This window comes from Varroa destructor, unplaced genomic scaffold (assembly GCF_002443255.2).
Source record: "Varroa destructor unplaced genomic scaffold, Vdes_3.0 BEIS01000004.1, whole genome shotgun sequence".
Classification (NCBI taxonomy): Eukaryota; Metazoa; Arthropoda; class Arachnida; order Mesostigmata; family Varroidae; genus Varroa; species Varroa destructor.
The window spans coordinates 26,053,651-26,067,155 of NW_019211457.1; the positions used below are offsets into that span (position 1 = coordinate 26,053,651).

The following is a 13,505-nucleotide window of genomic DNA, read 5'->3' on the forward strand; positions in this document are numbered from 1 at the left end:
ATTTAATTGATGCGACGAAATGATCTTATTTTGGTCAAACCTAGACTGTGGCTAGTAGGACCACATAATGATAATGAGATCTGCTGATGCTTATACTTTTCGCCTCGGTTGTTCTAATAGGATGGCTCATAGGTGATTGGGTTGGCAATGGGTATTGGCTGCTTGATCGGATCCCGAAAGCGATCGCTGTCACAATATTAGATTGGGCCTCTAGGCTGCGTCGGAGCAGAGAGTATCGGAGAAGGGGTATTCATGGGGCGATAATGCTTCGGGTATGCTCCTCCGTCCGGAAGGACAGGGCTATATGGGAGGGCTGCTTATCATTTCGATCCGTCTCGCCTCCAGTCTAACTATAAGCTGCAGAAAGGGTAAACGACTCCGAACTTTTACAACGAGTCGACTGAGAGGCCTTTCCACGCTCTCTAGTCATTGGTTCAGTGCAAAAACGTCAAAAGAACTTCGGCTAAATACATTGACGTTGATAGAGTTTTTGAATAAGTAAACTGTGCCTTCTACGACACTTAATTTCTCGTACAAACAGGAATATTTGATCGCATTAGAGAATTACTGTGACAGAGTATTATCGAAAACAAAACTATTGGAATTCTCAGGTGGCACCATACGGTAGTAATCTAATGCGATAAAATAGCTGATGGTGGACTTAACAGTATAGAAAGACTCCTAACATGACGTGAAAGCCGTCGTGAGAGTGTCATATAAAAATGTCATCTGCCCGCTTCCAGTTGTTCCCTTGTACGAGGCAATTTCCGTCTCGAAAAGTACGTCATAATTTGCTGCGTAATCCGACGTTTAAATCGACACACTAATCAATATTATTTATTGAGCTAGCAACTCTAATCAGTTGAATGTTATGAGTCTTACGGACAAGTCAATATATCAAAATTAACTAAGAGGCTCGCCTCTGGAAAATTTTCGAATATGGCGGCCGCGATTGCTGCCGGGAATCACAGTTGGAGAACGTAATCCGTTAAATATCAACAATACTGTAAACCAAAGTGTTGGAACAACAACGGTAATAGCACATAGGCAGTGTCTGTGCCATGATGTCAGCGTTTTCCCTGCCGAAATACCACGCAGAACAAACACAACTCAAGAGCGCGAAGTAAACTCACTACTATCGCGTATTTTAAACATTTAGTTGACAGAAACGTGATTACGAAGCGATAACAGTCCCGTGAGCAGCAATTGCGGACTGCAGTAACCATAATGGTGGGCAGGCGCTCGAATGCCAAAAAAAAAAAAGTTTGTCTAAGAAAATCCCCTAATCACTAAGCGCCTATTTTGGTGGGTAGAAATCGACGGAAATTTTGGAATGCCCAAGATAAGCTGCTCCTCTTCTTCAACGTCCAGCTGCTGGCTGGATTCGCATTAATGCAAACGCAGCTTCCATCACCAAAATATATCGGCCACTTTTAGAAGTTCCCACCATTACGATACATAAGGCTGTGCAGGTTTCATATGAGATCTATAGCCACTATTCCTAGGTAAGCCTGCCGCTCATATCTGCTATCATCGTTTAGAAGAGAAAATGCTGTTTCTGTGGGAGTTGACGCGGAAATTCGTTTAATGAAATAACGGTGCAACAATCAGGCTCACGAGGACAGACAAAAGTAATTTGTTTGCTGAATTCCACTTTAGAATATTTGCTGTAGCCTTAATTAAGCTGATGTCCATTTACTGTATCAGCCCATAGCTGCACCTAACGAAGGTAAAGTAAGTGTGAGGTTGCTCGTCTGTGCCGACTTCTTTTATTCTGGAGAAGTCCCTTTTTTAATGGAAACAAATTTCCTAACGGTTGTATTGCTAAACTTGCATAACAATCCTTTTGCCTAGAAAAGCAATAAATAAACATAAGTGTATGAAACACTTGGCGAAGTTAATGCAAATGCTTAGAATCTTTTAAAAACTAATGAGATTTGCAGAATCAAATTTAGCAAAACACAAAGAAGTGTTTTTATCGCTCTATGTGCACCGTACTTCCCACCGTACTCCTGTAGAAACAGACAAGACACCGCCAACGCTGCCAAGAAGAAACTTCGTAGTAACATTGTTATTGATGCCATATCGCTATTGCTCGACTCCACCGAAATGGGCACGTTGATTTTGTCCAATATCAAAAAACATCAGACACTCTACTGACGCGTTGTTATCACACAATCTGCTGGGGTTCAGCTGTGTATCAACTTGCCTAGTGAATCAACTCCGTTGACTCGCATGACTCAAGATAGGAACGTCCATTCTGAAGATGAGGCGCTGGAACGGTAAGACAGTTAATGTGACAGGATACCTAATACAAATGCCATACCATACTACGATGTGCACGTGTAGTCCCGGTTACTTACAGGAACGAGGAAGGGCTTTAGTTCGGAGATAGCATGCGCCATCCGACTATAAGCCTCGGCTGGAGGAGCGAACGTGGTCACCTCGACGTGCAGATCCTCATGAAGATGTGAGTATTTTGGGTCCGACAACTGGCGTAATTCTTCTTCCTGAAATTAACATATATAATATAATTCTTCCATACGGTAGATAAGTACATAAATGTTTATATTCGTTTTGACAGCCATATATCGCTGTTATTACGTGTTACGGCCTTTTTCTCCCCTCTATCTATTAATAAAAAGTCATCGTCAGTCGTCAATTTGCGCTGTTCATTCCCCTCCTACTTGTTGCGGTTACCTTGGCTTTATCGCGGAACGATCCGCGTCCGAGGATGGCCATCTTCGTTTGTGTCTCCTCTTGTAGCCTTTTCAACGAATTTCCCTTGGGTCCAAGAAGCTTTCCAACAAAGTTAAACTGTAACCAGACAAAGAAAACAGTCAGAAAAGAGCTAAAGCCATCATAGATTTAGTACGGTAGACTAACTTCGCTATAGCACCGATAGCATTTGCAGCCGTGCAGTCAGTTGTCAGCTCACTGACGGTATCTTACCCACAGTGTTTTTGCGTCACTCTGGGCTCCCATCGACTCTGGGGCAGGCCAACTACCTCAACAAAGTCGAAGTGCGCTTATCTCCCATGGGAGTATTTCCATCCTGAATGTTTACAACACACGTTGTATGTTTCTATGCATGGCATTTCTGTCTACCTATCCGCTTAGCTAAGCGATTCTGCGCTTCAAAAGCGTTTAGTATTTATCCTCCGTCTGGACTTTTCGACTCATGCGTGTGCACCTAAAGTAGGTATGCCTTTGTATAATGATTTTATTTGGTTAGGAAATGCTGTAAGACGTTAAATTTTCTTGAAGGCGCGGGAACCTTATTTGCTACAAAAATTGTCCGGGGAAGTGTTGCAAAGAAATAAAGATTGAACCTTAAAAAAATTAATACCCCCACCAATAAATACACTATTGCTGCTTATTGTACCAGCCTAGTATGGCCACGGCAGCTTTGATATACTCGAGCGGCTACGCCCACTGCGTGATTGATAGCAAAACATATACGCGACCACAAGCCTCGCGCTGGTAATTATAACGGACAAACAGAGTGCCACAACCTTTTATTGTTACGTTGTTCGAGCCTTATCTGATGCCTGGCATTTAGAACTGTCTAGTGAAGTTTTTATTTAGTTTATATGAGTATGTTGACAGTTTGAATGCTGTGACGCACAGATAAAGGCATTACTAACAACAGAAGATATAGTTTGAAGACGGAAAAGATAAGTGCCACAATGGCTGACATCGATAATTCTGTACTACTGCAGACGCTAATGAAGGGAGAAAAAACAGAATTTTTGTGACTGCGGTCTTGTTTCCTTCAAAAGGCGAATGGGTTTCGTGAGCTGTGGCACGTAACTGAATGACACAGAATCAACAGAAATTTCAGGAAATCGTCTCTTTTTTATTAAACGCCCCTGTCATGCCCCCACCCCCATATGGTACCATGCCCATATCCAAGAACCTTTTTAAATCATTGATTTATTTTTTATATCCTTATGGTTTGCGTAATTAGGTAATACTTCGAGCGAATTTCTATACCGTGACAACAAGGTCTCTTCCATTTCCTCTGGACTTGCACTGAACCGTGTGAACTGAAGGTGACAAACTGAACAGAGGTTCGCATACAAATAAACACAGGTACACATACAAACACACACACCTCATCCATAACTTTAAACAAAATTCTCCAGTGCTATGTACCCAAATCATAAAGCAGTACATAAATAACGTGAATTGCATCACGTTTCGCTCTTACCTAGTCGTTCCCTTCTACCAAGCATCTCAGTCGCTCATTTTTAGATTCAGGGAGGTCGGAGGTTGAATCTTCGCATACCAGCCGCTGTGGATTTACTAGCCGAAACGAAGACCCACTATTTTTGCCCATTGCTACTGTGATGCTTTTTGCCTGGCGCCACCGTGACCACCGACGCTGTTGCCTGTGCAATGGGTTCGCCTGACAGAACGTTGGTTCCGCTCAGCGAGATCTGATGACCCTGCACCACGTGTTCGAAAGTATACCCTTTATTAGCGCAGCAGTAAACACTATAGCAGTTATTTTAATCTCTGTTATCCCTCCTGCCCCAAAGGTTTGCCGGCAAAGGGCTCTAATGCCAGCAAAAAAAATCGAAGCTGGCTATTGGCTTCCCCTGTGCCTCTTCATGCAGCTTGGCTATTCGTATTAGCCTGAAGCAGCTGTGTAGATGGATTCAAGAGAACTCATACGCTAGGCGACGTGCTCAGTGAATGGTTCGTGGCCAATATCATATTTTCGTTAACTATCATCTATCATGAGCCTTGGCGACTCTGCTGGTTCAATGACGACAAGGAAAGTTGGAGCTTGCGCAAATCCCTGTGCTAGCACATTGGTTCCACTCCGTTTGGTCGTAGGCCGAAGACGGCGGCCGCGGCCAACAATAGACGCGGCAGGAACTAAGTCAGTTGAGGAATGTCTTCTTCAGTTTGAACCATCATATTAGAACGAACCTGCTTTTGCGCTTTACCTATGTCTGATATTGCTTTGGACTCGACCACCAAGCAGGTAGCTGGCTTAGAAGTGACATACTTTCTCTGATCCCCTGAGTAAATCATCTTGCAAACAGGGACTGGCGGGTGGAAACGTGTGCGCGAAAATCTGTTAGCTGACCCAGCTACCAGGGCTCGTGGTAGGTTCTACGGGGAAGTAGACGAGCGACCGGGGTATTAAGGAAAAATGTGTACCTCTCAAATGCCGGGTAATCAGCCTGGTGTAATGCTTGAGCTCGCTCGAGTATACGCTGTAGACCACTATAGTGAATTTAATTCACATAGAAAATGGGCTAGCTCACGGTAGCTAACGGCGATTTGTTTTTTGTTTGCGTAGTAGATTGTCAACGCCAACAAGGATTCATCTAACGAACGAGTGAATTACCGCTAATGTATGCCGCGTCTGGCGTGAAGATCATTAAAAACATTGAGGCAAATCGCCATAGAGAGGTTTCGTCACACATTCTAAGCAAGAAGCACGTTTTTGTGGGAAGCATCGTACACAAACCGTAAAACGTACAAACGTACAAAACGGAAGTAGTCAAATTTTACTTATTCACCTTTGCTAGTAGTAATTAAAACAACACAATATTCCAGTGAATATAAAAAGTAATTTGAAATCATTCAAAATAGTTTGCGTCATATCGGTTATACGGGTCCTGTTGAGCTTACTATACTAAAGACTATCCTAAACATTCTAAATATGTTACCAAGCGGCAACGAGCGACACAGTCTATATGAAAATTTCTCCCATATCTGGGGGCTCCTACATGTATCGTCAGGCTCGCGTCTCAATTTCCTACAGAGTCTGTGGTGGAATCTATGTACAATAAAGCGAGTGACGATGTATCTATTTAGGCGATTCGTCTTTTTTCGCTCAGTCCTTATTTAGTCCGAAGTGACATTCCTAGTTAATGGTTGATCTTGGAAGCGTTCCTTCAGGAAGGCTCAAAGAAGGTTTTCCGACAGTAGTGACGAGTAAATCAAGAGAGACGCGAGGCAAATCAAAGCCACTACAGAAGGTTTTGACACAATTTAATTGTTCAAGGTTGTCCACTAAATGATCTTTTTAAATGATGTTTTTTTATACGTTGCGATCTTGAGACCTGATAAGTTGAAAGTGGTTGCAAAGAACAGCTGATAAGACAATTTGACTGTGGCCAATGCTGCTTTCCTACATCTTTTGGCTACACTGTCAGTGGAGTGGAACTTCTGCCGTTCGCAAAAAAACAACCTTAAGCACAGAAACACATTAAGATAGATGACAGGCACCCTGGTGTAGGCCTGTGGCCGCTGTCCTGCTTTCTCTTCTAGGCTTCGTCGCCCCCATCTCAAATGCGTGACTGCCACATGGTGCCGGGATAGAGCTTACTATACCTGGAGCATGTTAGATCCGTAGATTAAGTCAGCCCTATACAAGGTGACCTCGACTGCCTTCTTCGTTTATCAGGAAGGCCCTTCAGTAGGATGAAAAATAAGAATGAACTTGAATTGTTGCTTTGAGCCAGGTGGAAGGTGAAAGTCAATGGTTACTTTCCGTTGTCAATAGCTATTGTGCTTTCCCGTCGAATCGCAACGAAAAGATCGAGCACATTTATAGGAACAACGACCTTGGTAATCGTCAGCATTATTTTATCCCTGGGGGTCAAATCAAATGCTGCCTTGAATTCGACAAACGTCACGTATAGCAGATTACGCGGCGTGACCAATGGTCACTTGACGTCAGCCACCAGGATTCTGCAGGTCGTTTCTGTAGAGCGATTTCTTCGGAACCCACAATACTCCGCTGGGTTGGCATGAATGCTTTCCAAGTAGTTGTCCTTCAGTCAGCAAACCAGAGATCAGCTTACAACAAACGCTCTTCTTCGGTACCTTCTCCCGTGATAACGGTGCGGTTAAGTTACCCTTCTTTTAGGGATTACTAACGGCTTTGCAGCTCTATACTGGGCCGGAAATGTACCAGTAAGTATTCATTAAAAAGTGCCATTCGGCATGGTGTCACATTGAGACGTTCGTTGCGAACCTTATATGGATCAGCGGCTTTTTTTGTTACGTAGGTCTCAAGACCCTGCAATGGCTCCCGCAATGTAGTACTTCGTTGAAAGATATTGTGTTGTATTGATATATACTTCTCTTTTCAGGCTGCGGCGAAAAACGGCACGAAGCGTGGTATCATATGCTCTGGACGGAAACGTCTCTGAGAAATGATTTATGAGAGTTGAGGGGCTAATCGAGTTAGCCGCCGAGGTGCAGTAATGCACTACCCAATTTCTATGGTTTACGTTCTGCATCGACGGTCAAGCGGCAAGGTATTGTTGTCTGTGCGACGAATACGGTTTTCGATAGATCGCCTTAAGAACGGGGCCTAAACTAGAACCTGGACTGGATTTCTGGCACAGGTTTAATATGCCATTTGAGCCCTCCGGATAAGGCTGGAAGTATAGTTTAACCATAGCCTATGCTTCCGAGGTGGGGGGCCGAAGAGGCTGTATTATAGACTAAAGGTTTTCAACCAGATGCTACATTTAAGTTTCGGCATTCACCGCGTCAGGTATAGGAAGAACTTTGTGGCTGCGTTCCAGGAACTTGCCTACAATCAGGTGTCATGGCGGAGGTTGGCGTTTGATACTCCATGCGGGTGCACCGTGGCGATTGATGCCTATCGATATTGGCATATGAGCATGAATACTCGCATCCCGTTGACAATGAATGATTCTGACCCTGAAAGTTAACTCAATCGCTCTCTACGCAAGTCGCAAAAGTATAGATAACGGAATTTTCTGTTCGTTTCAGGAGGGCGAGCCAGGAGGGCGAGGGGTGAAATTTACTACTCCGCTACTGTAGTCCACGAATGTGTCTAGAAGGACCGTAGCGCGGCTCGAGCTCGCTCGGTCTAGGCAGGTGTTGAAGTCACTGGCGGTGACTAGAGAAGAGGCAGAATTAGAAGAAGTTTGTCAATGCTGCGAGAACCTGTCACAAAGTCCTCGACGTTTAAGGCCGATCTGAGTAGTTGACCGTAATCCAACTGTTCGGCTTAATTCTGCCTTTTCCCGTCGGCGATTCTTTAAAGGTGGCCTTGTTTGACGATGATTCGTTTTTTGACGCTGATCCAGTGGCCGCAAAGTTCGACTCTAAAAGTCCAGTTGAGTGCTGCGGTCATCGATGGTGGTTGAATGAACATCTTTTAGCTTTCGCCCCGCTAGGTTGTAGGAGTTCCACGCACGAAGAAGGGTATAATTCTGTCAATGTTGTTAGCAACCTTGCCGGCCACCTGACTTCTATGTCTGGACCGTCCACTCTCGACGAGCGGACGCTCTGATATGGAGAGCAAAAAAGCCGAATATTTCTTGACTCGTTGTATTTGTCGCCTTGCAGTTCTAGCCAAAGAGGCAAACGCAGAGTACATGGTTTCATGGAAATTGACGTTTTTGAAGAGTTCCCCACCCCACTGATTTATCTGTCCTATCGAAATTCCATGCATTTATGATAACCAGCCTATAAAAAAACCACAACTGGCCCGTCAATGCTGTTTATACTTCTCCACTTTGTACATGACACTGTCGATGTCCATGTTTCGAGCCGCGCGAACAGCTTCTGGCGTCTTCTTAGAAAGGATCTCTTGTGACGACAAAGGGCCCGAGTCATCGGAAAACATCTCCGAGATGTCTAGCAATTCAGGGCCGGCCGCTGTCACCAGTGCCACATGCTTCTGTTTCATTTGCCCTTGCAGCTTCATCACTCGATGATACAGGAACTTTGTATTTGATTCATTGTCCAGCGCACTTGTCCACTCATTTCAAACTGTTCTATTAACTAGTCTGATGCTGGCACTAAGCATGCCCTTATAAACCATTTGCTTGCTGGATCGGATCATCGCTGGTCTATAAGACAATATGCATTACTCTGTTGCACTTCAAGTGACGTGTGTAAACGTTACCTTACTATCCATTGTTTATCGTTATTGCTATTTAAATAAAATGTAACACTTTTACAGCTGGCCTGTGTTTGTTGTTAGTTCTGTTGATATTGCGCCTGAACCGTGCTGATTCATGTCATTTAGTCGTGTAAAATCTAGCCGGAATGGCTCGGGTGCGTGTCCATGAGTGGATTGCACTTAAGCGACACAACCTAGGTCACAACCTTGCCAGTCACTCTCCTAATTCGAAAAAATAAGCTCGCCTTTGCAGGGTCAATTAGGATAATACCGGGTGTTTTCGATATCTAAGAGTGTACGGGTTGAAGTGGACTCGATTAATACCCAAGACGCATAGGAAGGCTCAATAAGCCTCCGTATAGAGTGACGTACGCTGAAAATCATACACTCACGGCCAAAACAGCTGACGGCCATTTGATAACTCAATTCAATAATGGTGGGCGGTGGATAATATTTTTCATATCAATCCCATGAAATTGCGATTGGCAAAACGATGGCTTAAGTAATGAGCATTTTTTTTTTTTACAAAATTACATGTCTAACGGTCGTTTATAGCTAGCTGTAGTGGCCGGCTTTTTTTGCTAGGCTGACTGAATATCACTATATTATTAAGTTTGAGCAACGCACACGCTAGCTTAACATCGAACCAAAATATACGCAGATGAGCATCACAGAACAAGCCTAAGTGTTCTGTCTAGACACTAGACAATTTTGACTGCGGAAAAAGCAAGCCAAATTTAATCTCTACAGATGGCCACCTGATTTTAGACGTGGTTTTCCATGAGCTGTAGCTGTTAGTAATGTAAAAAATTCAAGCAATAGTGCTTTCAAAAACAACATTCTCCTGCTGGAGCTGTTGTCCCAATAGTGCAGATTTGAGTGGGATGAAACAGTAAACTTCGAAGAGTGTCTACCAAAGTAGTACATTATTCAGTAAGCCATCAAGCCTTCTTCGCTGGCCTAACATCAGCCTTAGCCTTCGGCTGACTCCAACCTGCGTTATGCACTTTGATAAATGCAGGCAGCGATTCTACTAAGTGACGAATCATGAGACCTTCGCTGGTTAAACAGCATTTCGACGTCGAAGAAACGAATTCTTCGTTTTTCCTGATTTCATCGAAGTCTATTTCGTTTACAGTCCACGTGAAGGACAGGCCCTAGCCTGTAAGACCCTAAGATAACCGAATTCAACTACCCACTTACCCAGCTGAGGTTTCGATCAATCGACATCTCCTGCTACCTCATAGAAATTTCCGTGATCGCTTTCCAAAGGTTGGGCCCTGTTAGCCCATTAAGTGTTCACCAAGTCTTAGTGTACCTCAGACCGTGCTACAAGATCCGTAAATTCTAACATCAGGTCCTATCAATAAGATCGAGCAAAACGTACCTCTGTTGGGCATAAGCTAAGCAGCCAGTACACATAAGGGTACACAACTTCCAGCAACATGAACAGCTGTTAAATAAACGGCTCTTGAAAGCGACAAGATGTAACGATTTACGTTTTATTTAGAAATTAGATCTATTCTTTTTCTGCATGATTTTGTCGTAGTTTTTCCTTTTTTTCATGATCTGATAGCTAACTTGTCATTTCTGTTTGATCTTTCTGTTCATAGATGCTAAGGACCCATAGCTACTTTCCCCTCGCTTGCTCATAGAGTTTTGTCTCCTATAGCACGCCTTTTTCCCCATGCATCTCTATGATGATATGCCGTTTTTATTCTCGTCATTGCGATTTTTCAGCACATCGCCTTCCTCGACGCCAGCGGAGTTTCACAGGCAGACAAAAGATACTGAAATTTGAGTTCTGCTGTAAATCCCAGATTTTGTTACTGCTGGCAGATAATGTTTTGTCTATCTCATTCGGGCGGTGGGCATAACAAGGCCAATCCGTCGATCTACCGCGCAGCGCATATTCAGTCTAGTTCTGTTTCATCGCTTCGATGAGTTCAGGACGAAGGTGGATCCTTTGTTGTTTCTTTCACCCTACAACGCTTTCCGATGTCACCATACCACTGTGTTCTTCTGATATCGTCGCCGGGTCTTCTGATCCTGCTACAATCAGGATTGAAATAGGAAAGCGCTGCATCGGTATTTATGGAGCCTTGTAACGATTTCTGCTGAGCAACTTCTTGCCTGCTTTTTTCTAAATCAACGATATCATGAATGTTAAACGTAGAGAACGACAGTAGTTCTGCTAGCCTACAATAAACAGTTAGGCTTGTCAGCCCCCCCAGTACCTTTGCTTTTCGGATAGGAAGCACCGCCAAGTAAGTAGTGACCTAGATTAAGGAGAGTAAACGAATCTGAGGCCGACCAGGAAACAAAAAAAAAGCTTGATCGATAAAGGCGATTTGAGAAAGTAACGCACAGATCAACGGAGGAAAGTCGTCTTCTTGAATAGGTATTATTCCCAATGAAATATCGCTCAAGAAGCAAAACCATCTGTGGTAAAATGGTACTCGAAAAACAGATGCGTTTGGTGGCCTATCAACGAACCCAACTCAATCGTGGATTTGACGAGATTTTCCAATGCAGGGACTTGATGAGATGACGATACGTTTCATGAGCTAGCGTAATTGCGTGCTACGACATCACCCTAAAAAGCGAGGCTGATCAAAAAAGTGATTTCGACAAAAGGTACTATTCAACCCATTAGATCGCATCCTTTCGTGAGACTTGAGTGTATTTAATAGATCGATTATAGCATACAAAACATTGAAAACAGAACACGCACGCCACGAGCAGATACGAAACGGCCCGGGTTACGAAAAACGCACAGATGGTGCCCTTCACAAAGGTGGGTAGCAAATGCAATAAACAAGCGTATGCTGCTTTCGAACTTGCCTAAAATAGTCCATATTTATGGCTCCGAAATTTCGGTGCTTACCGTGAAATAATATTTATAACACTTTATCTAAAATGATTTACAAGATGTCATTATCAATGTATATTGCAATTATGTCGACAAGTTCTTGTAGTATAGCTTGACGATCCTCTTTTGTTACTGTATCAGGTGCTCGCAACCTTTTATCCAGTGCTACCTAGTTGTAGTATGCGAATTATATTAATTGAAGCAAGAGCGACTATTAGGCCTTGGAAATTTCTCTATGTTGCTAAGGAAAGCCATAACCCACATTGGCGCATAAGATAGGTCGCTATTGCAATTGAACTTTGAGACGACGCCTAATTAGGATCCACTGCCAGTGTTGGACGTTATGTTAGGTTAGATGGCGCCGGGCCTTCCTTCTATACCAGGCAAAACAAGCGGTCAAGCAAACCAGCTAAGGCTGCCACTTCTAATGCTCGTTTTAACTGAATTTTTAAATTCTCGCGGCATCCTTCGATTAGAAATTTTCTTATGCTTGAGTAAGGCTTGTCCGACCTAACGAGGGCCAGCTTTCACGACCTTTCGAGCCATCATTTCATTAAGAGCAGTTCTCTTTTTAAGCATATAGCAAGCGGTGGTCGCGACCGTAGTTAACTTAGCATATTATGGCACTAGACACACCCAAGTCAGTGGAAGGAAGACTAACTGTCTCTTGAGAGATTGCCCCATGATTGTCCAATTCTCTTTTGTAACTCTCGTTTGAAATTTGTCAGTAGGACACAGTACTAAACGGAAAATAAAGACACTCGGAGGAGTAAACATATCGCCATATAAGTCCAAACAGCAGACGTAGCTTGGCCGTGCACGAAGCAACACATGCAAAGCTGTATACAGGAACAGGTAGGGAAATTCTCTATATATATATATATATATATATATATGCTCTGGCTCAAGGCCCGTAAAATGTAATTCTGTTGGGCTTGTAGAGAAAGAATCGAGTTGCTCTCATCGTACTGCTTCACCGGACGCCCTTTAATTTGTAGATTTGTATTACTAATAGAAGAACTACCAAGTAATTATTTTTAATGGTTATGTCCTATACGGTCTACAATAATATCATCGACAAGACATTAGTTAGTGAACAATTAGAAATTAAGAAAGCAACCACCTTTTACCTGTTCGGTCCTATGAGTACGACAGTAGGAAGGCCATTATTGTCGAAGCATAATATATATTGAGCAATCTGGCCTAGTTATGGATGTCACGTCGACGATGATAATTAATTCTACCAGGTCCGAAAAAATAACATGCGGTCCTTCAGTGTAATGTAGCTTATGCCTTAGGTGTTTGTGTTATGTCACGGAATGTTTAGGTATCGGCTGGTTTTTTCAAAATCATATCGTCTTGGGGTATTAGTTGATGACACAAAAATAAGCGGGCTGTTCAACGCTTTGAAAAACACTTCAATAAACTGTCATTTTAGCGCTGATTTATGTATCTCGTCAACATTGTAAGAGGCAGAGTCTCCTTTAGATAATTATCTATTGACACTCGTCTCGAACAGCGTGACGAGACATCGCCCTGACCAATTCTCCTATCTATGCGTGGTATAGGCCGCAAGTTTGCCTATGTGTGTGATTGTGAATTTAGTGCGTTTTATATGATACAGAAATCAAAGCAAACATTTAACGTCGGAGATGCACTGGGGAAATCATCGTTTAAATATGAGCCCCTCATCACGTTCATTAGATGAACCTAGCTTAC

The 13,505-nt window shown here is 43.2% G+C and overlaps 1 protein-coding gene across 2 annotated transcripts in view; it reads right to left on the reverse strand.

The window, feature by feature from the left end:
* The window catches only part of LOC111249699 (uncharacterized), a 120,912-nt gene that overhangs the window by 13,348 nt on the left and 94,059 nt on the right, over positions 1 to 13,505 (reverse strand). For both annotated transcript variants that reach the window (XM_022803922.2, XM_086986567.1), the window contains exons 3-4: positions 2,701 to 2,817; positions 2,364 to 2,510 (exon numbers count right to left, since the gene is read on the reverse strand). In XM_022803922.2, coding sequence (XP_022659657.1) covers positions 2,364 to 2,510; positions 2,701 to 2,817 — 264 coding nt within the window. The remainder of the gene's footprint in view (positions 1 to 2,363; positions 2,511 to 2,700; positions 2,818 to 13,505) is intronic.